The sequence below is a fragment of the Alligator mississippiensis genome, chromosome 3 (genome assembly GCF_030867095.1).
Source record: "Alligator mississippiensis isolate rAllMis1 chromosome 3, rAllMis1, whole genome shotgun sequence".
In the NCBI taxonomy this organism is placed as follows: domain Eukaryota; kingdom Metazoa; phylum Chordata; order Crocodylia; family Alligatoridae; genus Alligator; species Alligator mississippiensis.
Window position 1 is genome coordinate 9,318,781 of NC_081826.1, and position 22,776 is coordinate 9,341,556.

At 45.8% G+C, this 22,776-nt stretch overlaps 1 protein-coding gene across 1 annotated transcript in view; it reads left to right on the plus strand.

Annotated features, from left to right (window-relative positions):
• Positions 1 to 22,776, plus strand: part of COL22A1 (collagen type XXII alpha 1 chain) — a 237,243-nt gene that overhangs the window by 70,760 nt on the left and 143,707 nt on the right. Inside the window, exon 4 of the mRNA XM_059723465.1 lies at positions 21,057 to 21,131. Coding sequence (XP_059579448.1) covers positions 21,057 to 21,131 — 75 coding nt within the window. The remainder of the gene's footprint in view (positions 1 to 21,056; positions 21,132 to 22,776) is intronic.

Consider the following 22,776-nt stretch of genomic DNA (forward strand, 5'->3'; position numbering starts at 1 on the left):
ATGCCTGAGCTGAGAGGTGCTGTCCGTGCCAACAGTGATCAGGAAGCTCTGGTTTCGATTGTGCTCCTTGGATTTCAAGTCCCCGGCCCCGGAGACAGGTCCTCTTAGGCTTGAGAAACATAGCATTGAGATGAGAAGGCAGTAAGAAGAAGAAAGAGGGACTGGGGTAAAAGAAGTAGGAGAAAGTTTACTGCCCAACGTAATCCAATGGGCAGGGAAGAGCACGGGAATGCATTAGTATTTTTTCTCCTTTGTGCATGAGGGGATACAGATGAATTATTTAGGGCAAGACCGGCCAACCTGCAGCCTGTGGGCTTTGATGGCTGCCTCTCCTGCTGCCGTGCGCCAGAGAAGGGACTTGGGTGTCTGCACACCACCGATGAGCCTGTGTGGTGGGAGATGGGCTGGCTGCATTACCCATCCGCGTGGCAGGGGGTGGTGGGGCTGTGTGCCATTGCCACTGCCTGTGTAGTGGGGAGCAATCCCTGGTGGGATTGTGCAAAGTGTGTGGCCTGGGGGCTCACACACGTGGCCTCTCACTGCTCTGAAGTTTGACAGGCCTGATTTAGGGAATGGGTAGGGCAGGGAAGGGTTTCTATTGTAGGGAAAAGGGGGTCACATAATCTCTTTTGCTGAGCTTCGAGAGCTGTTCAGAAGTCCTGCAAGCTCTAGGAATCAGTGGAATTGCCCTTTTCCTGCTTCCAGACAGAGAGTCAAGAAATATATCTATGCCAGCAATCCTTTGCTTGCCTCTTTTTCAAATTTGACACAGTCACAGGACAGACAATGTGGCCGTACAGTTGGTCCATCACCTTTGACCCCGGAGGCTCCTCAAGTGCTGTCCGATGAAGCACATCAGTCCTATCTGCTCTAGCAGTCATGGACGTAAGGATTTACAATTTATATTTAAGCTTAGGGGACGAAATCTTTTTTGGCGTGTTAGCCTGCAGGTCCAGGATAGTACAATGTGCTCTCTGTGCCGCCCAGTGTGAAGGGCAAAGTCATGTCGGCTAAAGGCCCTTCTTTCTCTCTTCCCTTCCCATCTCTTTTCAGGTCGGTGGCATTATGGGAGTGTAAGAAAGATCTACAGTTGCATTGACTTGCTCTATAGGACAAGCAATGGGGAAGTTTCTTTGTGGTCCTCTCTACCCTTCTGTTCTATTCAGATACTTTTGCAGGGTTCATCACTTTGGTATCTCGGCACCTTTTCTTCCTAGCATGTTGGCCTGTACATATTACCATGACGGACAGTGTAATTTCAAGAAGCAAAGGAGAACTAGCTATTAAAGCTGCAGTAGGTGATGATATAATTGCTGTAATACTCTGTCATCTCTCTTTAGGAATTATAGTACTAGTGTTTGAAGCAACTGCAGTATCATTACACTGTCTGTGCTGCCACTATAGTTAAAATGAAAGGTATATACAATTTTCCTATGACTTTGTTTTCAAGAATATGTGCCATGTGAAGTGTCGACTCATTGTGCTAGGGAGAAAAAGGCGGACAATTAACTTAGCAGGAAATATATATTGTGTACGTCAGGCCATCAGTTAGGCACACTTTAGGTTAAAAAAGGCCTTTTTGCAAGGAGTAGGAAAAAACCCCGAAGCTTTGATTTTTAGGCTAAAATGTCATTTTCTGTGAATCTAAAGCAAGTGTAGAATAAAAGGACCGCTATATATTGCAAAAGTGGGCAACTGCAGAGGATAATGCAGGCCACAAGTGTATTGCTTTGCTTTATGGCGCTTAACGGTGAAGTAGCAACATTGAGTATTGTCCTGAGTTTTGTGAAACCTGTCCGACTTTAAAAAAAAAAAAAAAAAAAAGATTCTTACAAACCCTTTCCCATCTTAATTAAAATTTCTCAAGGGAAGGTTAATTTAAATGGAAAACATGCAACAGGAAGCTTGCTCTCTGCAAAGAATAACCATTCCTGGCTGAAAGTAGCTCTTCCAAAACTAACAAGGAGCAAAAGAAGAAGATACAGTATCTCAGAGCTGTTTTTTTTAGTCCTTTGGACCTCAAATAGCTCAGGTTCTAGTCTAAATAAGACATTTTTTATGAGCAATTTAAATTTGGCAAACTGACTCTTTTCATCCCTGTGCAGGATGGTGTGGCCAAAACACAGGATTTGGACAAAATTGATAGCGTGGGATCCTCACATCCTCAAATCAATATGGAAAGGGAAACAAGGCTTAAAACCCATGCACTAAACCTCAGTGTAACTTTGGCATTGCAACTGGACACTGCCACAATTTAGAAATCCTAGGCCTCCTAATTAAAAGAAAATTTTAGTGGAAACAAAGTATCCCTTGTCCTGATCTCCTTGTATTTCTCTCCTGCCCTCTCCACCTGATTCTTGTAAAACTTGACAGCTACACATGTTCAGCATTCATTACGCTCAAGTCCCTGAAGGAGTCATTGGCAGCTCAAGGCTTTCTTGCTCTTCAAAGGATAAAAACAAACAGGAACCAGCTTAATAGAGCCCTGCAGGCAGCTGGCTGGGGTATAGGCAGCTGGGATTTCTCGGTGGAAAGCACAGGGGGGGCAGCTGTGGTCATCTCCGTACGTGGTTCAGTGTTAATGTCGGAGATGCAGGACCACATTTGAATGAAAGTTTCCTCCTGCACGTGTTGTTTTTTAAGTTCATAATGATAAATGACCGCTCCATGACTAGTGTCATAGAGCAGGAGCTACTTCCAATAAGTGGCTTCCAGCATAGTAGAGCCTGTATGGTGAGTTAGAGCCAAGGATACTCGACTCAAACCTTTTGCAATGGGAGGTTGCTGAGACGCACTGGTAACACTGCCCTGGCAGGCCACACGTTGTGCATTCTTGATCTAGCCTGACCTCCCATGTTCCCCGGCCCCTGGCGTTTCACCAGGTGTTTCTGAAAGCATGCCCGTAATTTGCGGCTGACGATTTGCAAGTCTTTAAGGAAGACATCTGATCTTGATTTAAAGTCTTTGGAGTTGGGGGCAGGAGGAGTGAAAAATTCACTACTATGCTATATAAGGTGGTTAATTGCCCTCACTGTTTAAAAAAAAAACCCAGCACAGAATAATCCCCTCCCTCTTCCGCGCCCCCTCCAAAAAACACTTTGTTATCTGAATTTGTCTAGCTTCAGCTTCTAGGCACTGGATTGACACCACCTTTACTTGCTAGGCTCAAGATCCTTGGGCTATCAGCCCTCTTTTCCCCTTGTAGGTAATTAGATCTTTATCGAGTTCCTCCTCCATCTTCTCTTTGCTAAGCTAAATATGCCGAGGGCTCTTTGTTTGCTTGTTCATTTAGTCTGGCAGGTTCTTCAGGCCATCCGATCAGTCCTCTGAACCCAGCATCACACTATTATGTTTTCAGATCAAAATATGAATAGAATAGAGTAGCCTGATGTTTTCTGCAGACTGATGTTTTTCCATTCACAGATCTCCTACAAGATGGATAGCCTGCCAGAATTTCACTTTTTTTTTCTATTTTAAAATGTGTGCAATGAAACTATCTGAATAGGAACAGTCCAAAAGATGCAGTGAGTCCTCACCTGTTATCACTAAACACTGCTCAACAATTTCCTTGAGAAAGGTGTGTTACTTAGCAGGGCCCTGATTAGCAAGGATCCTGGTTTTCTCTGATTTAAAAAAAAAAAAAATCCCCAATTTTCAGATTAAGTCCCAACTCCAATGCTTTCCATTCTTAAAATGAAACACTATATATATATATATATATATATTACAGACCCCCACATCAAGGGGAAGAAATAGATTTGGGGCTCCTGAGGCAACTCTCGGAGACCATAAAAGCTAAAGAGGCGGTAGTCATGGGGGACCTAAACTACCCGGACATCTGCTGGGAGTCACAGACAGCAAAGTCCCACCACTCACGCAGGTTTCTAACCTGTGTACAGGACCTCCACCTGACACAGGAGGTGCATGGTCCCACTAGGGAGAATGCCATACTGGATCTGGTATTGGCAACAGGGGATGACATGGTAGGGGACCTCCAGATCGGTAGCCATTTGGGGGACAGTGATCACCTAATAATAGAATTCACCATAAAACGTTGAGTGGGTAAGGTAACTAGTAGGGTGAAAGTGCTAGACTTTAGGAAAGCTGATCTCAATGAACTCAGGGGATTAGTCAAGGAAGCACTGCAGAGTAGGAGTTTTGATGGGATGGGAGCCCAAGAAGGGTGGCTGTGCCTTAAGGAAACGATCCTTCGGGCACAAAGCAAGACGATCCCCGAGCGAGGCAAAAGAGGGAAAGGGGCCAGGAGGCTTCCATGGCTGACCAGAGAAATCCAGGGCAGCCTAAGGGACAAAAGGGGAGCACATAAAAAGTGGAAACAAGGTGAGATCACTAAAGACGAATATACCTCCTCTGCTCGTGCTTGTAGGGAGGCAGTTAGGCGGGCCAAAGCTACCATGGAGCTGAGGATGGCAACCCAAGTAAAAGACAACAAGAAATTGTTTTTTAGATATATTGGGAGTAAAAGGAAGGCCCAGGGAGGAATAGGACCCCTGCTAAATGGGCAGAAACAATTGGTGACAGATAGGGGGGACAAGGCTGAACTCCTCAACGAGTTCTTTGCCTCAGTGTTCCTAAGCGAGTGGCACGACAAGTCTCTCACTGGGGTTGTAGAGAGGCAGCAGCAAGGCGCCAGACTTCCATGCGTAGACCCTGAGGTGGTGCAGAGTCACTTGGAAGAACTGGATGCCTTTAAGTCGGCAGGCCCGGATGAGCTCCATCCGAGGGTGCTGAAGGCACTGGCTGACATCATTGCAGAGCCACTGGCGAGAATATTCGAACGCTCGTGGCGCACGGGCCAAGTCCAGGAGGACTGGAAAAGGGCTAAAGTGGTCCCCATTTTCAAAAAGGGGAGAAAGGAGGACCCGGGCAACTATAGGCCAGTCAGTCTCACCTCCATCCTTGGTAAAGTCTTTGAAAAAATTATCAAGGCTCACATTTGTGAGAGCCCGGCAGGACAAATTATGCTGAGGGGAAACCAGCACGGGTTCATGGCAGGCAGATCGTGCCTGACCAATCTAGTCTCCTTCTATGACCAGGTTACGAAACACCTGGACACAGGAGGAGGGGTGGATGTCGTATACTTAGTCTTCAGGAAGGCCTTCGATACGGTATCCCACCCCATACTGGTGAACAAGTTAAGAGGCTGTGACGTGGATGACTAGACAGTCCGGTGGGTGGTGAATTGGCTAGAGGGCCGCACCCAGAGAGTCGTGGTGGATGGGTCGGTCTCGACCTGGAAGGGTGTGGGCAGTGGGGTCCCGCAGGGCTCGGTCCTTGGACCGATACTCTTTAATGTCTTCATCAGTGACTTGGACGAGGGAGTCAAATGTACTCTGTCCAAGTTTGCAGATGACACAAAGCTATGGGGAGAAGTGGACACGCCGGAGGGCAGGGAACAGCTGCAAGCACACCTGGATAGGTTGGACAAGTGGGCAGAAAACAACAGAATGCAGTTCAACAAGGAGAAATGCAAAGTGCTGCACCTAGGGAGGAAAAATGTCCAGCACTCCTACTGCCTAGGGAATGACCTGCTGGGTGGCACAGAGGTGGAAAGGGATCTTGGAGTCCTAGTGGACTCCAAGATGAACGTGAGCCAGCAGTGTGACGAAGCCATCAGAAAAGCCAATGGCACTTTATCGTGCATCAGCAGATGCATGACGAATAGGTCCAGGGAGGTGATACTTCTCCTCTATAGGGCGTTGGTCAGACCGCAGTTGGAGTACTGCATGCAATACTGGGCGCCACACTTCAAGAAGGATGCGGATAACCTGGAGAGGGTACAGAGAAGGGCAACTCGTATGGTCAAGGGCCTGCAGACCAAGCCCTACGAGGAGAGACTAGAGAAACTGGACCTTTTCAGCCTCCGCAAGAGAAGGTTGAGAGGTGACCTTGTGGCCGCCTATAAGTTCATCACGGGGGCACAGAAGGGAATTGCTGAGTATTTACTCACCAAGGCGCCCCCGGGGGTTACAAGAAACAATGGCCACAAGCTAGCAGAGAGCAGATTTAGATTGGACATTAGGAAGAACTTCTTCACAGTTCGAGTGGCCAAGGTCTGGAACGGGCTCCCAAGGGAGGTGATGCTCTCCCCTACCCTGGGGGTCTTCAAGAGGAGGTTAGATGAGTATCTAGCTGGGGTCATCTAGACCCAGCACTCTTTCCTGCTTATGCAGGGGGTCGGACTCGATGATCTATTGAGGTCCCTTCCGACCCTAACATCTATGAATCTATGAATTAGTGGTGTTTTATTTTAATCATGGAAAAATGTGGATCCGTGGTTATTTTTTTAATCTAAAAATTGGGGATGTTTTTTAAATCGGAGAAAACCAGGATCCCTGCTGATCAGATTCAGACTATTTGGTTAAGCTGTCTCATACCCCTAAACTCTCAAAAAGCAGTGTAACCAATCAAGGCAACCAGGGCACCAGCACAGAGGGTTGGGGAGGGCAAAGCAGCATCTGTGCTATGAGACTGACTGCGGCTGCGCTTCTGGTAGCACAAGCAGTGCTGCCGCCCCAGGCAGCGCTGCCATCCAAGTTGCTCGGGCATCGTGTTATGCCTCTGCCGTCAAACGTACGACACCACCTTGCACCAAGGTTACCGAGATTCGAAAAGGATTTCACATTCATATGGCTAACAAGAATATCCAGAGTGGTGAGGGAATAGGAAGACAAGGCTCGTTGGGTGAATAGGGAATGGAGCTCCCCTGTACCTCCAGATGTTTCTGGGAGCCAGTTGATTACCTTCTTCCTTAGAGTATTTCTGGCAGATAGAAGTCTGATTGCACAGTCTGATTGATTATGATTAGGATATCTCCTTGGTGTCATAAGGATAATTATCTAAGAAACCAGACATACCATTGCAAAGCATTTTTTTCAGGAGCCTTGAAGTCGCCCATGGACACCGCGGTGAGGGTGTGTGTGGCTTGAGCTCAGCTGTGTGGAAGCACAGTTTTAACAGTGACTGCAGAGAAGTTTGGCCTTCCAAGACAACCTCTGGGGGATAGGGTTTGATCATCCTGGTGACTGTCGTCCTTTTCTGAGGGGCAGGAACAGCCTGGCAGTCAGGTCATCTGAGAAAGACTTGGAATAAGACTTGCCACTGATGGTTTCCCAGGTTACCTGTAAAAGACCCACATAATCAGGACTGAAATGACATTCAGCCTCCAAGCCAAGTGATCTGGGTTTGTTTGTTTTTTTTCTTATTTAATAACTGGTCAGGTATTGAGGATCCGTGGCTGATTGCCCTTAAAATATGTGATAAAATCCTGTACTAATTTTGCACTTAGCTCTCTCTGTTTTTTTCATGTGTAAGTTTTCAAGTATCTTTGGACTTGACCAGTTTCATCCTCACTTTTGATATCTGACATTACGTTTTTTTTTTAAATCTCACGTGATATTTTACTAGGAATTACTAATAGTAATTTTAATGTAATGTGCTTGTAGAGAGGGCTTAGTTCTCCAAGGTGATGAACATTTTTTGAGAGGGACTCAAAACTCCCATAAGCATTGAGTAGATGTGATATCTTTTATTGGACCAACCGAGTAGCTGGAAAAAATTCTTAGCAAGCTTTCGGGTGCAATCACCCGTCTTCAGGCATAAGGGAGTCTCGCTGTTATGAGATCTCCAAGAGATGTATTCAGTTCTTCACAGATGTACAGTAGCCTGCACTTCAGAGAATCAGAAAAATGGAGCCTTAAAGGACATAGGGAGATCATCTACTTCATCCTCTGGCTCAATGTTCATTGCTTCCTAAGCCATCCAAGGCAACTATTTATTCCTCTGCATTTAAACATTTCCAATGGCAGAAATTCCACAGTCTCTCCAGGTAACCCATTCTAGCGCTTAAATATTCTCCAGAGTTCGAGAGTTCCTCTTTATAACAACCCTTTTTTATATATGATTTTTTTTTCTCTAATACCACAACAGTTTTCTTTTATCCATTTTAAATAATCTCAGTTCTTTCAAACTTGCCTCATGTGTGTTTCATAGACATCTAATCTTTGTTACTGCTTTTCTCTGGACTTCTTTATTTTGTCTACATCTCTCTCTCTCTCTGCCTTCCTGTTGAGAATGATATCCTACGGCAGGGAAGAAAAGGAGCTGATCAGTACTGGAAAAGCAAAGACATGGCTGGGAATTTTCTCTTCCCTTTCAGTTCTTTGCCCCTGTAGTTGTCCATAAAGAGTCCCAAACATCCCTCAGTAGAAGAACCGCATATTGGCTCTTCATTGTCCTTGCCTTGGGCTCCGTATTGGCTTTGGGTTGAATCAGAACTATAGGGCATTTGTACACACCGCAAAATTAGCCTTTAAATTGGCTTAAATGCTCTTTTCCACTGGTTGAATGGCATTGCTCTTTGCACGCTCAGTGGCATGTTCTACTTTAATGGCATTGTTCTTTGCACGCTCAGCAGCATATTGCACTTTAATGACTTTGGTACACAGCAAGATAAACACCTCCAAGGTGTTTTAGTTTGCTACCTAACAAAGTGCAACAGTGCATGGGGCGCTGGAAGCCAGTGTGCTCATGGCTTGGTGGACCCCACGCAGCTCAGGGGCTGTGGGACACGGTGGTAGACCATGCAGGCAGGCTCCACAGAAGGAAAAAAAATAAAGCGTCGAGCCTGATCTTTCTTTCTTTTCCCCTCTCTCCGGAGCCTGCCTGTCTGCCTGAGCTGTGCAGAGGCCCAGAGCTTCCCTCCATGGCTGCGGTGCCCCCTGGGATCACCTGGGCCAGGTGCCAGTGGGTAGATGCCACCTGGGGCAGCCACACAGCTCAGGGACTACTCTGCTTGCTGGAAGCTCACCCCTCTACCCCCTGCCCCCGGTGCTGAAGAGGCAGGATTGGGCCCCCACCTTTGTGTACACACCATGGGGGTTTAGTTTGGTTTAATTTGAAGCAGTGTTTTTAAAAACCCACCGTTTCAATTTAGGCAGAACTAAACTGAATTACACCCCCGTGGCATGTACAAGCAGCCCTAGTGCTTATCCCTGGATGAGCCAGAAATGATTCTGGATGATTTGGAGATTTGCATAAAGAAAGGAAAGGGAACCAGGGAGACTTTTACGTTGGCTAGAAGTATCAAGTAGATACACAGTGAGTCAGCTTTCTTGATCCTGCTTCTGGAACAGAAAGCTGTGGAGGATATGCCCAAATTGACATTAAAGCAAACCTTTCCAAGAGACATTCTATGCCAGTCTTAGAAGGCAAGCAATTGTCTTCATCAGGCATGGGTAACTTGAACCCAAGAATTAAAAAAAAAAAATGTTTAACAAAATCTGTGCCTCAATTATGTGGTTTTTTTGGTTGTTTTTTAATTAAAACCTACATGACTAGGAACATTGCAGAAGAAAGGAAGAGTGCTAAGGTTTTGCTAATAGTCATAAAGTGCAAGGAGAATACTGTAGATAACTATAAGCCAAGTAGCCTGACTGCAGTCCCAGAGAAAATAATGAAAAAGTTGCTATAGTATTCAGTTAAAAAGAAATTCAAGCCTTAATGTGTAATGTTAGTCAGCCTGGTTTTTATGGAAATGGGTTGTATCAAACAAAATGCATTTCATTTTTCTGAGGGGATTTTAAATTGATAAAGGTGACTGCCTAGATGTCGCAGGCTAATGTGAAACATTTTACTCGAGATTGCATTGCATTTGGATTAACGATAGCACTCTACAATGTGCATTAAATGCATTAAGAACCACAGAATTGGCAGATCTCAAAAAGTAGCTGACAATAGGGAATCATGACAGAATGAGAGTGTTTCCAGTATTGATATCCATGCTAGCCCTGATGCCATTTATTTTCATAAGTATTTCTGCAAACAAATTGTAAAATCATCACTTATAAGTGTGGATTAAGGAAGAATTGACAGAATGCTAAAAAAAAAAAATGACATGGACAGGGCAGTCATGCAGAGTATCCTGGACTGCTTGGCAAGCTGGGCTAGTGGAAAGGCACATAGCTTCATGCATGGGTATATAACTCAGACACTAAAGTCCAGCCAGAGTCAGCATCACACACTGGATATGCTAGTTTCTGTTGCCAATGGTATGCAAGGGAATGAATGTGGCTAGGACAGGGGTGGGCAAAATGTGGCCCATGGGCTGGATGTGGCCCAGCAGGCCATTTTATCCAGCCTGCAGGGCCCTAAAAAATTTAGAAAATTAATATTTATCTGCCTCTGGCTGCTTGCCATGCGGCCCTCGATGGCTTGCCAAAACTCAGTAAGCGGCCCTCCACCCAAAATAATTGCCCGCCCCTGGGCTAGGAGTATATCCAATCAGCTTTGACTTCTTAGCCTCAAGGACTAGCTACCTATTTAGATCTTGGTGGATGAGGAGTGTAGGACTGAGAATCTGATTTGATTACAGTGCATATTTGCTTTCATGGATGCAATGAAGTAGTCCTGCCGTGTACCTAACTGCATCCTCAGTGAAGCATGACTAAGGAAGGCCCAGTTGCAAAAGGATAGGCATATGGCCTGGATGGATCCTACATGGAGATGTAAGTGGCTGCTCCAAGGTGAATTGGAAAGTGGGAAGAGGTAGCATTGTTACTCAAGAAAGAGTTTTGGGGGCAATCATAAAAGTGCATATGCCTGTTAACTCTTTTGAGCTCTTGCCTCTAAACAGGCAGTAATGGAGTGCCAAGGAATGAAGGCATTTTTGAGTGTCCTTGGGCAGGAAAAGTGCATGAAGGAAAGGGTGCACAGCAGTGGCAAGAGCACCCAAATGACCCTGTGAATTTTATGACAAAAAGGTACTGGTCATTCTTAGTCCATTTGGATTAACAATGCTCTTGATTCAGGTACCCCCATTGTGGCAATGTCATCCTCAACGACATGACACTTAGTGCAGAGATGACTATGTTCAGGAGGAGAAAATTCTGGGTAAATCAATTGTTTTTAAGATAGCAGAGAAAGCCAGAACAAGAGCCAGTACTGAAAGCTGAACTTAGACCAATTGAAATAAGGCTCCCATTTTCTCTGCCATAATGGGGATTAGCCATTGTAACGTATTCCTGAGGCAAATGGTGGATTCTCCACCTTTCGGGGCAGAATGGATCCTTTGGGAAGATCGGCTGTGGCTGAACACAAGTTGCGGAGCTCAGTACTGGGGGAACCGCTCTTTGTAGGTTAGGTTGGCCATTAGGATGAACTTCCTCACTATGAGGGTGGTTAAGCATTGGAACAGGTTACTCAGAGGAGTTATGGCTTCTCCGTCTTGGGACATTTTTAAGAACAAGTTAGATAGACACTTGGCTGGGATAGTTTCGTTGGGGATGATCCTGCAGAGGGTTGGAGCATATAACCTCCTGAGGTCCCTTCCAGCCCTACTTTTCTATCATTGTTTCACTCATCCAGGAGGACGGACTAGACGAACAATTCAGTAGGATACGTAGGAGGGCTATCTGACCTAATGGGCTCTTCTTGACCTTCAACTCCATTGAGCTATGAGAGTCCAAGATGAATTGCTACAGAGCAGGTGCCTTTAAGGAGTTGATTTCCCTTGTAGCTGGGAAACAATGCTTAGCTGAGCTGGAAGAAAAGACAGACTAGCCAAACATTTGACTGAGGTTTAGCAGCTTATTTTCTTTACACATTTTCTCTCCTTCTTTCTTTTTTTTTTTTTTCCATTTGTGTTATCTTCCCTTTGCGTTCAATAGCCAAGCCTGCAAAATGTTTCTGAGGAGCTGCATCAAGGCTTGAGACTTTGCATGCCGTCTGTTTGAGTGCTAGTTGAGAACACTGCGGCAAGCACACTTCTTCTGTGTCATAACGTTGGTCACATTTGCCTGGGATGTTGTATAAAGGCTGAAGCCAAATGAGAATAACAGCTGCTGTCTTGTTTCTTCCTCTAATTTCACCTCTGGATATAGCACTTAAACTTGGCTGCCAGCTGGCACAGATTGATATGCTGCCAGGTTGGCACTATGTTCTTTTGGACACAAGAGGCCTTGCTGTTAACTTACAGACTTATTTTTTCTAGCCCAACAGTCTTGTCAGTGTAATTGTTTGTCATTTCCCTGTACTTTGCAGCAGCACTAACTCCTTCTTTTGCCAGGAATTTTACAGCTGAGGAGAGAGCACCAGGCTATTTTTTTTTGTTTGTTTGTTTGCGGGGGGCTCTTATCTGGATGAAGAAGGGAGAGGATTAGCAAAGGGTTTAAGAAGGAACTCAACTCTCTGCAAGTAGAAGGCAATATGAACTCCACTCTTCTACAAGAAACTAGAAAAGTGAAGATCTAAATTGAGAGAAAAAAAAATCATATTGCTGACACTGGGGTTTCTGCTTCCTGTGGTAAGGGAGTTGACTTATTATGCAGGATATATCATTTTGCTGCAGATACTAGTGGTGTAACAGGAATCTTTCTAAAGATGTCCGCTGATTTATCTCTGTCTTTCTCTCTGACCAGTTAAGACCTCATTATTCTGCCAGGGGATAATTTTAAGTGGTGGAGAAGCACGTGTGACAACAGAAGCTGTGTGATCACTTTTTTATTGGTGCTACGACCACTGTTTGCGGAGGTGCCCAGTTGAGACCGGGGCTCCATGGCAAGCGCTAACTGAACATAGTGAACATATTAAATGAGCACACAGCAAAAGACAAAACCTGCCTCCATTATTTTGTTGAACTAAAATCACAGGTGGGAAACATAGGCAGACAAGGTTCTTTGTGTGAATCTGATACCTTTCATTAGACCAACTTAAATAGTTGGAAAACAATTATTAAGCAAGCTTTTGGGTTTTTGAACCTGAAAGCTTGCTTAATAATAGTTTTCCAGCTATTTAAGTTGGTCTAATAAAAGATATCAGATTCACCCAAAGAACCTTGTCTTGTCTGCCTATGTCCTTAGACCAACACGGTTACAACCTACACCCCTGTAGATGGGAAACATTGAATTAGAAAAAAATCATAACAGGGGCTTGTGATATTTCAAAGCAAATTTTTTGTCTGCAAAATGTTTCTGCTAGAAGCCAAAATTGCATAAAGTTGACTTCTGTGGTCTCTAGGCCTTTAAGAACCAGGGTACATTTATAGCACCTTTTAATGCCTGGCATGACTTCAGATGCAGTTTAAAGAAGACTTGTATTCAGAAGCAGATCTATGCACCCCTCAGAATAAAGTGGTACTAAATATGGCTTTTAAGTGAAAACCCACTTGCTACATTAACACTGCTTTTGTTGTTATTTTTGGTTCCATTTCCGTACTGTTCGTGTCCAGTTACATCCATTCTAGGTAATGACAAACTTTAGCTTACCGGTTGCTAAAAAGAAAAGGGGTGGTAAAGATGGTGAGTGTCAAAAAAACCTGATCTCTGATCCGTGTTTGATTTCCTCTAACAGCAGGAAAGTCCTAAGCTTTGTAGTCCAGGATCTATTGAGGCTTTAGGTCGTGAGGGAAGGGTAGTGGTATATAAGCCCCTTTTTGACTCTGGATGAGGCCACAGACAGATTAACAGCAGCTGGATTCTGGGCTTTCACTCAGTTTCCCAGTTTATTGAAGAGCCAACAAAGTAACCAAAGATGTGTGCAGGTAATATGAACCTGTGGACTAGCTACGATGGAAACCGAAGAAGGCTGCAAGCATGGAAAGGAGTTGTGAGAAAAGAACAAAGCTACTAGAGGTGTGAGCAATTTGTCATTTAATAAAATCATAGACAATGAGGGGTGGAAGGGACCTCAGGAGGTCACATCGTGTCCACCCCCCTGCTCAAGGCAGGACCAGCACTAACTGGATCATCCCAGCCAAAGCTTTGTCTAGCCGGGTTTTAAAAACCTCCATGGATGGATACTGCACCACCTCTCTGGGTAGCCTATTCCAGTGTTTTACTACCCTCTTAGTGAGGATCTTTTTCCTAATATCCAACCTAAACTTCCCTTGCTGCAACTTGAGCCCATTGCTACTTGTTGTCATCTGCCACCACTGAGAACAGACCAGCTCCATCCTCTTTGCAACCTCTCTGCAGGGAGTTGAAGGCTGCTGTTAACCCCCCACAGGGTCTTCTCTTCACCAGACTAAATAAACCCAGTTTCCTCAGCTTCTCCTCATAAATAATGTGCCCCAGCCCCCTAACCATTTTTTCTTGCCCTCCACTGGACTCTCTCCAATTTGTCCACATCCCTTCTGTTATTGGGGGGCTCAAAACTCAACACAGGACTCCAGATGTGGCCTCCCCATTGCTGAACAGAGGGGGAGAATCACTTCCCTCGATCTGCTAGCAACGCTCCTACCAATGCAGCCCAGGATGTTGTTAGCTTTTTTGGTGACAAGGGCGCACTGTTGGCTCATATTCAGCTTATTGTCCACTGTCACCCCCAGGTCCTTTTCTGCAGAGCTGCTGCTTAGCCGGTCAGCCCCCAGCCTGTAGCAGTACATGGGACTGTTTCATCCTGAATATAGGACTTTGTACTTGTCCTTGTTGAATTTTATGAGATTTCTTTTGGTCCTACCTTCCAATTTCTTGAGGTTTCTCTGAATCCTAGCCCTACCCTGAAGGCCAAGGTCTGGAACGGGCTCCCAAGGGAGGTGGTGCTCTCCCCTACCCTGGGGGTCTTCAAGAGGAGGTTAGACGAGTATCTTGCTGGGGTCATCTAGACCCAGCACTCTTTCCTGCTTATGCAGGGGGTCGGACTTGATGATCTATTGAGGTCCCTTCCGACCCTAACATCTATCTATGAATCTTATCCCCCAGCTTGGTGTCATATGCAAACTTAATGACGGGGCACTCCATCCCATCTTCCAGATTATTAATGAAGATATAGAATAAAACCAGCCCTAGGACTGACCCACTTGATACTGGCTGCCAACTGGATACAGCTCCACTGATTATTACCCTTCGAGCCTCGATGACCCGGGCAGTTTTCTAACCACCTTGCAGTCAATTTATCCAACCTGTACTTCCTTAGCGTGTTTGCAAGAATGTTGTGGGAGACGTATGACAAGCCTTGCTAAAGTCAAGGTATACATTTAATCCTTTGGTCCTCAAGGACTGGGTTCTGTGGTTCAATACTGGAACCATTTTAATAGTATACTGAGACCCTTGCAACCAGCTAGTGAAAGACTGGTTATGGCCTTGGCATCAGGAGAAGTAGGCCTTTGCGACCAGGGGAGAACAGGTCATTTCAACCCCAGTGACAAGTCTGTGGCTCAGGTAGAACAAGGACATTGTGGTATCCTGCCTGAAGCAGTGTAGGGTTGGGATGGTAGTTATTTCTTTTGGGGCTCTTACTCATAATGGGGGTACTTTTGTGACCAATCAGGTAGCACGAAGAAAGAAGTCTGTAGTCTAACAGGAGGCAAATTGGCTGCGTAGGTCAAGGTTGGACAGTTCCCAAGTCCATGTCAAAGGATGATTGTCACAGGGCACCTCAGTGCCTGCTCCTAAGGAGTAGAAACTGCCAGGGAGAGAGAGCCCTGGCAGAACATAACCACAGCTGCGAGTTGCTGGGGCAACTAATAAGAATCAGCTGGCCAGAAGGGGGCAGGGCCTGGCCCTTATAAAGCCCAGGGCTGAGGCCAGGCTGGCAGTTCCCTGCCAGCAGCCAGAGGGGTAGGAGCTCCTGGAGCTAGGAGGCGAGAATCATAGGAACCGCTCTAGCTGGGTGAAGGATGGCAGCTCGGAGAGGTTTGAGCACCTTGGTTCTGCCAGGAGGCTTTATGTTTGAGTTATAGCCGGGAGGCTCAAGTTTATGTTCGGCTTTGATATTACACCGGTGGTTTGGGTGAGGCTACAGGGGTTGGAGGAGGCCTCATAAAGGGGCCCCACGGGAGTGTGGGGGCCCCAGCACCTGAGGAGGGCGCAGTGTTCTCATAGGGACCCACAGAGGGTGGGGGCCTAGTGTCAGTGAGGGCGCAGTATTCTAAGGGGGAACCCCAGTGGTATGGGAACCCCGGTGCCAGTGAAGGCACAGCACCAGTGAAGGTGCAGCTTGCGGTGAGGAATGCAACCAGTGGGTTGCAGGCGGGGAACATAGGCCCCGGGTTGTGTGTGGGGTATGTAGACCCCAGCCCCAGAGAGGGGCAGCTTTGAGACGCCCCAGCGCAGGCACGACGAAGCCCAGAGAGGGGGCTATATTATTAGGAAGCCCAGTGCGGGTGCGGTGAGCCTCTGAAGAAGGGCTAGTGCTGTGATAAACCCCCGGAGCAGGGTAGAGTGCTGCGGTTGCCCCGGTGAGAGGGGGTAGTGGCGCGGTGGCCCTGGGAGAAGGGGGCAGCAGTGCGGTGGGCCCCAGAGTCAGGGGGCGTTACCGAGAAGTCCCCAGAGTGGGCGTGGAGAGCCCCAGATGGGGGGCTGTATTTTAGAAGCCTGAGTTCAGGTGACATTGTAGGGAAAGCCCCAGGAGGGGGCACTATTGTGAAGGCCCCAGACAAGGGCCGACACTATAGAGAAGGCCCCAGAAAGGGGCCACATTACAAGGAGGCCCCGAGTAGGCTCGGAGATCCCAAGAGAGGGCAGTACAGCAGGGGAGGCCCCAGAGAGTGGGCAAGAGTACGTAGAGGAGGCCCAAGAGATGGGCAGTGTGTGTATGTATGTATGTATGTATGTGTATATACATATATATAGAGAGAGAGAGAGAGAGAGAAGCATCTATCCCATCAGCCAGGCTTGGGGCATGGTATTAGGGGTGGTAGGAGCCACGTGTAGCCCATAAGGCTAGGGTGCCTGGGAAGCACCCATCATACCAGGAGACCCCCAGGGGGTCCGGGGACCGAGGTCCCAGCTAACCGTGCCCAGGGAGTCGTAGGCAGCCTCCCAACTATACATAAACATCAAAGACGTGGCAGGCGAGAATTTGAGGGTACCCTTGGGCGGACTTGGCACGGTAAGGGGGCCGTAGGGAGATCACGGCCCTCCTGAAGGACCCCACCGTGACAATGATTGTTTTGAGTTTTATCTGCAGGGGCAGCAGCTACGTTTTTATACCAAGGCAAAAGAAAGTTGGAAAGAGAATTCCATTTTCCTACTTGTTTGTTAAAACGCAGCAGGGCTACAGACCCAAATGATTGGGATGAGGATATGACCAAAGTGCTTTAAAAGCTGTAAAGGCTTCAACAAGTATCTTGCCTGCAAGATTTCCATTCAGATTCTCTGCGTTTGGGCAATTTTCTTTTGCACCACTGAAGCAAAACTGTCTTCAAATGTCCATAGATGATTTTTGTTTTGTACAGGGCAGCTTGGGATAATGACCTCTATACTGCCCCCTCCCTGCTCCCATTGCCAAAAGAAAAGGTGTGGTCCAGGCCATGGGGTGCCCAGATGTCCTCAGTACTTGACTATTTATACTTGGGCCATTGTCATGGAAGGAAAACCAACTTTCAGGCTTTCCTGACTTATGCCATACTCAGTGAGCCAGGAGGGAGGATGTCTTTAGAAGTTTGAGAAGTGCGCAAAGGTGACACAAATCTCCTTTTGCACAGCTATGGGCGTGCCTCAGCTGCAGCTGGCTCATAAATCTCAGCCAATCCATCAAATCAAAGGCAAATGGTGTCCTTTTTCCTTGCTAGCCTTAACTGGCTTTACCATCTGTTCTGCACATGCAGCCCTTGGAAGACATTGCTTTTACACTGAGAGTCAGAAATACACAACTGAGAGAGAGGGGCTGCTGTTGGTTTCATAAGGGAAATGCCTGTCACAAGAGCAGAGGACGGCTGTGCCGTCCGGAAGCTGCATTGCAGCTTGTGAGAACACCTCTGTCTAGAGCGCATCGGCCTAGTCATAGCGATAGAGGAGGAAGATGGGAGTCTCAATAATTGACCAGTTTATACTAAGCCTGTCCTGTTTGGCCAGGCAACTCTGTGCCCACACACGCACAAAACCTAAAGTTCATCAGATCAATTGTTTGCTACAAGCGGTCCAACCAGCTCTGCTTGCAGCCTCCTCAGTTAATTAAAGGCCATGGGATCTTGCAAACAGCTCTACACACAGTATTAAAGACCGGCATGTTTCCATGGGGATGACCTCTCTTCTCTCACCGCCTTTTCTGTTCACTCTTTATTCTCTCCAATCAATTATGGCACTCGCCCCTTCAAAGGTTGTTGTGCAAAATAAGCGTCTTGTGTTTTATAGCCGAGTGCATTTTATGCGGGAATATTAACCTTGCCTTCGCTGCAGTTAGAGTGAATCCAGGAATTTTGCACCAGAGGAAAATATCATTGTTTTCAACCTGTAATAATTATGCAGTAGGTTGTCCTATAAAGCAAGGGCCCCATGGGTAGTGCCAGCTGGAGGGCATCATGTTTGGTTGGGCATGTTACTCTAACTAGTAGTAGTTGGGACTCTGCTTTTCCATTTAAAGGCAGTTTTGTGCATGGTTGCGTGGGGTTTTTTTGTCTCTCTCTACTTGGGTTGTGAGTCAGGAGGGGTTTTATACTTTACCCTGCTCTCCCTACTATCCTTGCCTTCATTTTTTTCTGTCTCGTGGCAAGAGGAAAGTCAAGTCTGATTGCTCCAGGCCCCCATTCCCCCCCTATTTAGAAATGGGGCTCAAAATGAACTTTATGGGCCAGAACATCAGTTAGTGAAACTTGGTGGGTTTCCCTCAAAAGCTGAGGACAAGGACGTGGCACTATCCTTGGGATAAGCCCTAGAAGTTGAGATACACACTCAATCCCACCACAGCAGCACTGAGACATGAGAGAGGTGGTTAGCTGTGTTTAGTCTGAAGTCAGTCAGCAGGCAGCTTCATAGAGTTAAATAAGTTATATGTATTACAGCAGAAGCTTTCATGAGCCCAAGTTCACCTGAACTGAGACGGGAGCGTGGCCAGCTTGGCCCTGCACAGGGGCGTACAAGTCACAAGGCACAAACTGTTTGCAATCAGAAGAGACCAGGTTGAGAGAAGGCAAGTTATCTCACTGATGTGGCATGATGGCATGGGATGATGATGTGACTTGTCTAAGGTCAGACAGAAAGGCTCTGGCGGTCATTAATTGAGCTCCCAGATCTGGATTCATTAACCTCAACCCCAGCTTGCTTTTTGGATTTTAGCACCCCCGGTCCTTCCTTTTGCTTTCTCCATTAGAGAAAAGGCAAAAATGGGACACAGTATCCTGTTACAGACTCTTGCAGGAATCATGTTACTTTATTTTAGTTCATGTGCATACAGATTTTCAGCATGGGACTCTTGACTGGCCATCCCACAGTAATAGATGTATATGGTGCTGCGGGCTGCCTTTTGCCAAAAGAAAGTTGGACATGTTGGGAACGTGGGGCATTACAATATTTTGCCTAGTCAGGGCAGACAAAGGGGATTATCTGCAAAATCCATCCAGCTTTTACTCCTAATTCAAAGTGTCAAAGAAAAGGAGCTCTGGGAAGTTTACCCTTTAGATTAATATGTGTAGTGCAATGCAGTCAGTCAACCCCTAGATACTTCTGTACTGAAAGTGGATGTTACATTTAAGTCTAGGATCATGAAATCTTCATTGCTACTCACTTTTTAGTGAGAGGATGTTTTTTAATTTCCTGTTTCAGCTTGGGTTGGAGGAGTCACCAGAGCAGCCTCCTTTGCAGTTGCATAGCAGTGTCCTCTTACCTAGACTATTTCATCCATCCCTTTCAATGTTACGTGTATTAATCTTGTTTCAGACTGATCTGAATGGAGAAGAGGCACACTGGAAGCCAAAAAAAAAAAAAAGAAAAAAGAAAACCCCTATCCCAGGGGACTTGCACAAAGCAGTGTGATTGCCTGTAGTAAATATACTGTCCTGTCTCGCATTTTGCTACCTGTGTGGTACTGCCATCGTAAAGTAACATTGGCAATGCAATGATTACACTGTCACTTTTGGTGGCATCTATTGTATGCTCATGATTACTAAGAGCATGAAAAATAATATAAGGTTTTGTATTCAGCAGCTGTCCCAGAGTATAAGTATTGTCTATTCTGTTTCATGATAGTTCTGCTTTCTTTTGGCATACAGATGAATCATGCAGTCTCTGGCACTGAAATCGCTCCTGATGATCATATTGTTTATTTGCAGCACTCCTGCGTTGAGCCCAGGCTCAACAGCAGAGCTGGATCTCTCAAAAATATAGTGATTGAAATGATGCGTGCTAATGTGTCCAGGAGCAGGGCCTAAGCATGAGGTGTAGGGAAAGTATACAGCGGGAGGAGGGTAATGGTGGAAGAGCATAAGGTATTTATTATGTGCACACTGGACATAGAGGAAGGGATGGTACCTGTGGTAAATTCCCATGTTGATGGCCATTGAAGCGGGAAAGGAAAATAGTAGCATGGTTTGAACAGAATGAAAAGTCGGGGGTGAGGGGGCGCATTTTTCATGTTCTCATTAAACTGGCTCCTTGAGATATCTGCCCCATTGTTTAGAAGTGTGAAATTAGCTATTGATCTAGGAAAACAAAGTATAAATAAATGTTGCTTAAGATGTATGGTAGGAAAGGGGTAGGTAGGCAGAACCGAGTGTGTGTAGATGGATGAGTCCAAAGATCAACTTGACACCAACTGAGAGCATGAAAAATGTTTGACATGGGTTGGATATTACTGTGGCTTAAAAAAAAAAAAAAAAAAAAAAAATATATATATATATATATATATATATATATATATATATAATATAAAATGAGTGAAAAAGCAGAACTTGCAAGTAGGATGTAAAGCCAAGTTCTTGGAGGTGGGATGGCCGGTGGAAAGGGGACTGGACCAAGACTCAGGATAGCTGGTTTCTTTTTCTGGCTCTGTGACCTTGATCAGACTTCTTCATCTCTCTATGCTTTTATTACTCTGCCATGCTTTGCCTATTTAGGTTTAATCATTTTGGACAAGGGATTATGTCTTAAGAAGGGTTTTCACAGGGGTCTATAAGAACTAGTACACTACCAATAATAATGCCAGTGTTTTGGTTGACCTGCAAATGTTTGGCATATTAGCATTTATATCTCATGCCTATGCAGTCAGATAGATAGATCCTTTTATGTAGGAATTGTCCAGTGTCTTTATATATATGAAATAGTTAATTTACTTACTTTAAAATAATTGTTTTGTGTTGTTTTTTTTTTTTTTTCCCTTCCCAGATGTGCTATGCCCAAATGTCCACGTGGAAGGAGATCGGTTCAAACACACCAATGGAGGGACTGACGAAATTCCAGGTAAAAAGAGATCCTTTTTACCGTGTGCCAGAGAATTTTAATATTGCAACAGTACAACTCATGCTGAGACATTGTGGCTCAGTTATGGTTTACCTATTTGACATTTCCTTTGTCAAATTTATATGCAGTAATGGGAAGAAATGTTGGAAACCACCATGCTGGGAGAGACCTATTAGGTGACAGTGGACAGCAAATGAAACATGAGTTTTCATTGTGATGTGGCTCCAACAGAACTTACTGGAGTAGATAAAGGAAGGTAATGAGGCTTGAAGAAAGTCTTTTGTTTGGCTGTCCTGTAGGTAGTTTAAGCATGTAGTCATTTGATATTTTTAGTGTTGTCTGGTCCATAGAGGTAATAGTGATGACTACTAAAGAAATCCTTATCTAGGTATGTGTATATAATAAAGAGATCCCACAAGAGTGTTCATGTATTGTACAGCATTGGTAGTAAATCAAGATGCCTTTTTCTTGAATTTTTAGCATGAATTTTAGCATGTCTTTTTCATCTGTTGGAAGAAGGATTTTCATCAGACAGATGTGAGCATAAATTTTCCCTCTTCTATAGCTACCGGTGGCGACTGGAGTTGCTCTCAGTGAGGAGCAGCCCTTGAGGGATGTTCCTGGATTATTTAAGACTGGACCAAGAAGCCTAGCCACAGCTATGGAGGCCACATGGAAGTCACGGAGTTTGACTGATGCAGGGACAGTTTGAAAGCCCTGGTACTTGCTATTTCATCTGAGGATTTCTGCTTAATGAAACATAAAGCCTTATGTTGATGCTTGGTCCATGCTGTTAGGCTATTTTGGCAACGGTCCCTCTACACTTCTGACCACATTGGGTGGCAGTGTCCTTCCTGCCTCTTTTGACTTCACTAGTGGAGTCCTCTTCAGACTTCTCTGGAGGAAAATTGCCTTTAAAAACCTTCTGACAGTGTGTCTACATGGCTTCCACTCCATCCTCAGTGCCACTGATGACAAAATAATCCCTGCCTCCTATGCTCCTTCTTTGGTATACCAGAGACTAGTTGTTAGAGAAAGCATACATCTCTGTGTGCCCCAGAGCCGTTCCTGGACTCTCTGTAGTTGGGACAGTGTCTGAGTAGTGTCAGGGGCACTCCCTAGTCATCTACAAAGTCTAATTGCTAGTCCCTGGCATGCCTGGGCAGGCATTAGTGGCCCAGGGTTAGGAGGGAAGCCATGGCCTGAATCTTGTCGTAACAGTTGCTGAGCACTTACTCTCGGAGTGATTTCAGATTAAATTAGTTGGGCAATTACTACTCAAAATGAGTAAGATGAAGCCTATCCCCAAGGTAGCACCCGCTGTTAAGTGATAAAATGGGATTTTGGACTAGGGTTAAAGCATTGGCAATGCGTAGCGGGTGCATGAGGGTGCATGTGCACCCCCTAAGCATGATGGTGCACCCCCTGCGAAAAGGAGTGCTGGCAATGCCTGCAGGCTCTTACCGTTCTCCACCAGCACTGACACCACTGGTGACTACCATCGCTGCTGGTGGCATCTGTGGGTGGTCGCCAACCACGGGTGGGCGCTTGCCACCTCCCTGCCACTGCCAACAGCATCCTGGCTGCCTGTGGGAGCTCCCCCAGCCTCTGGGGGCATGCGGTGTTCATGGGTTAAATGAGTGAC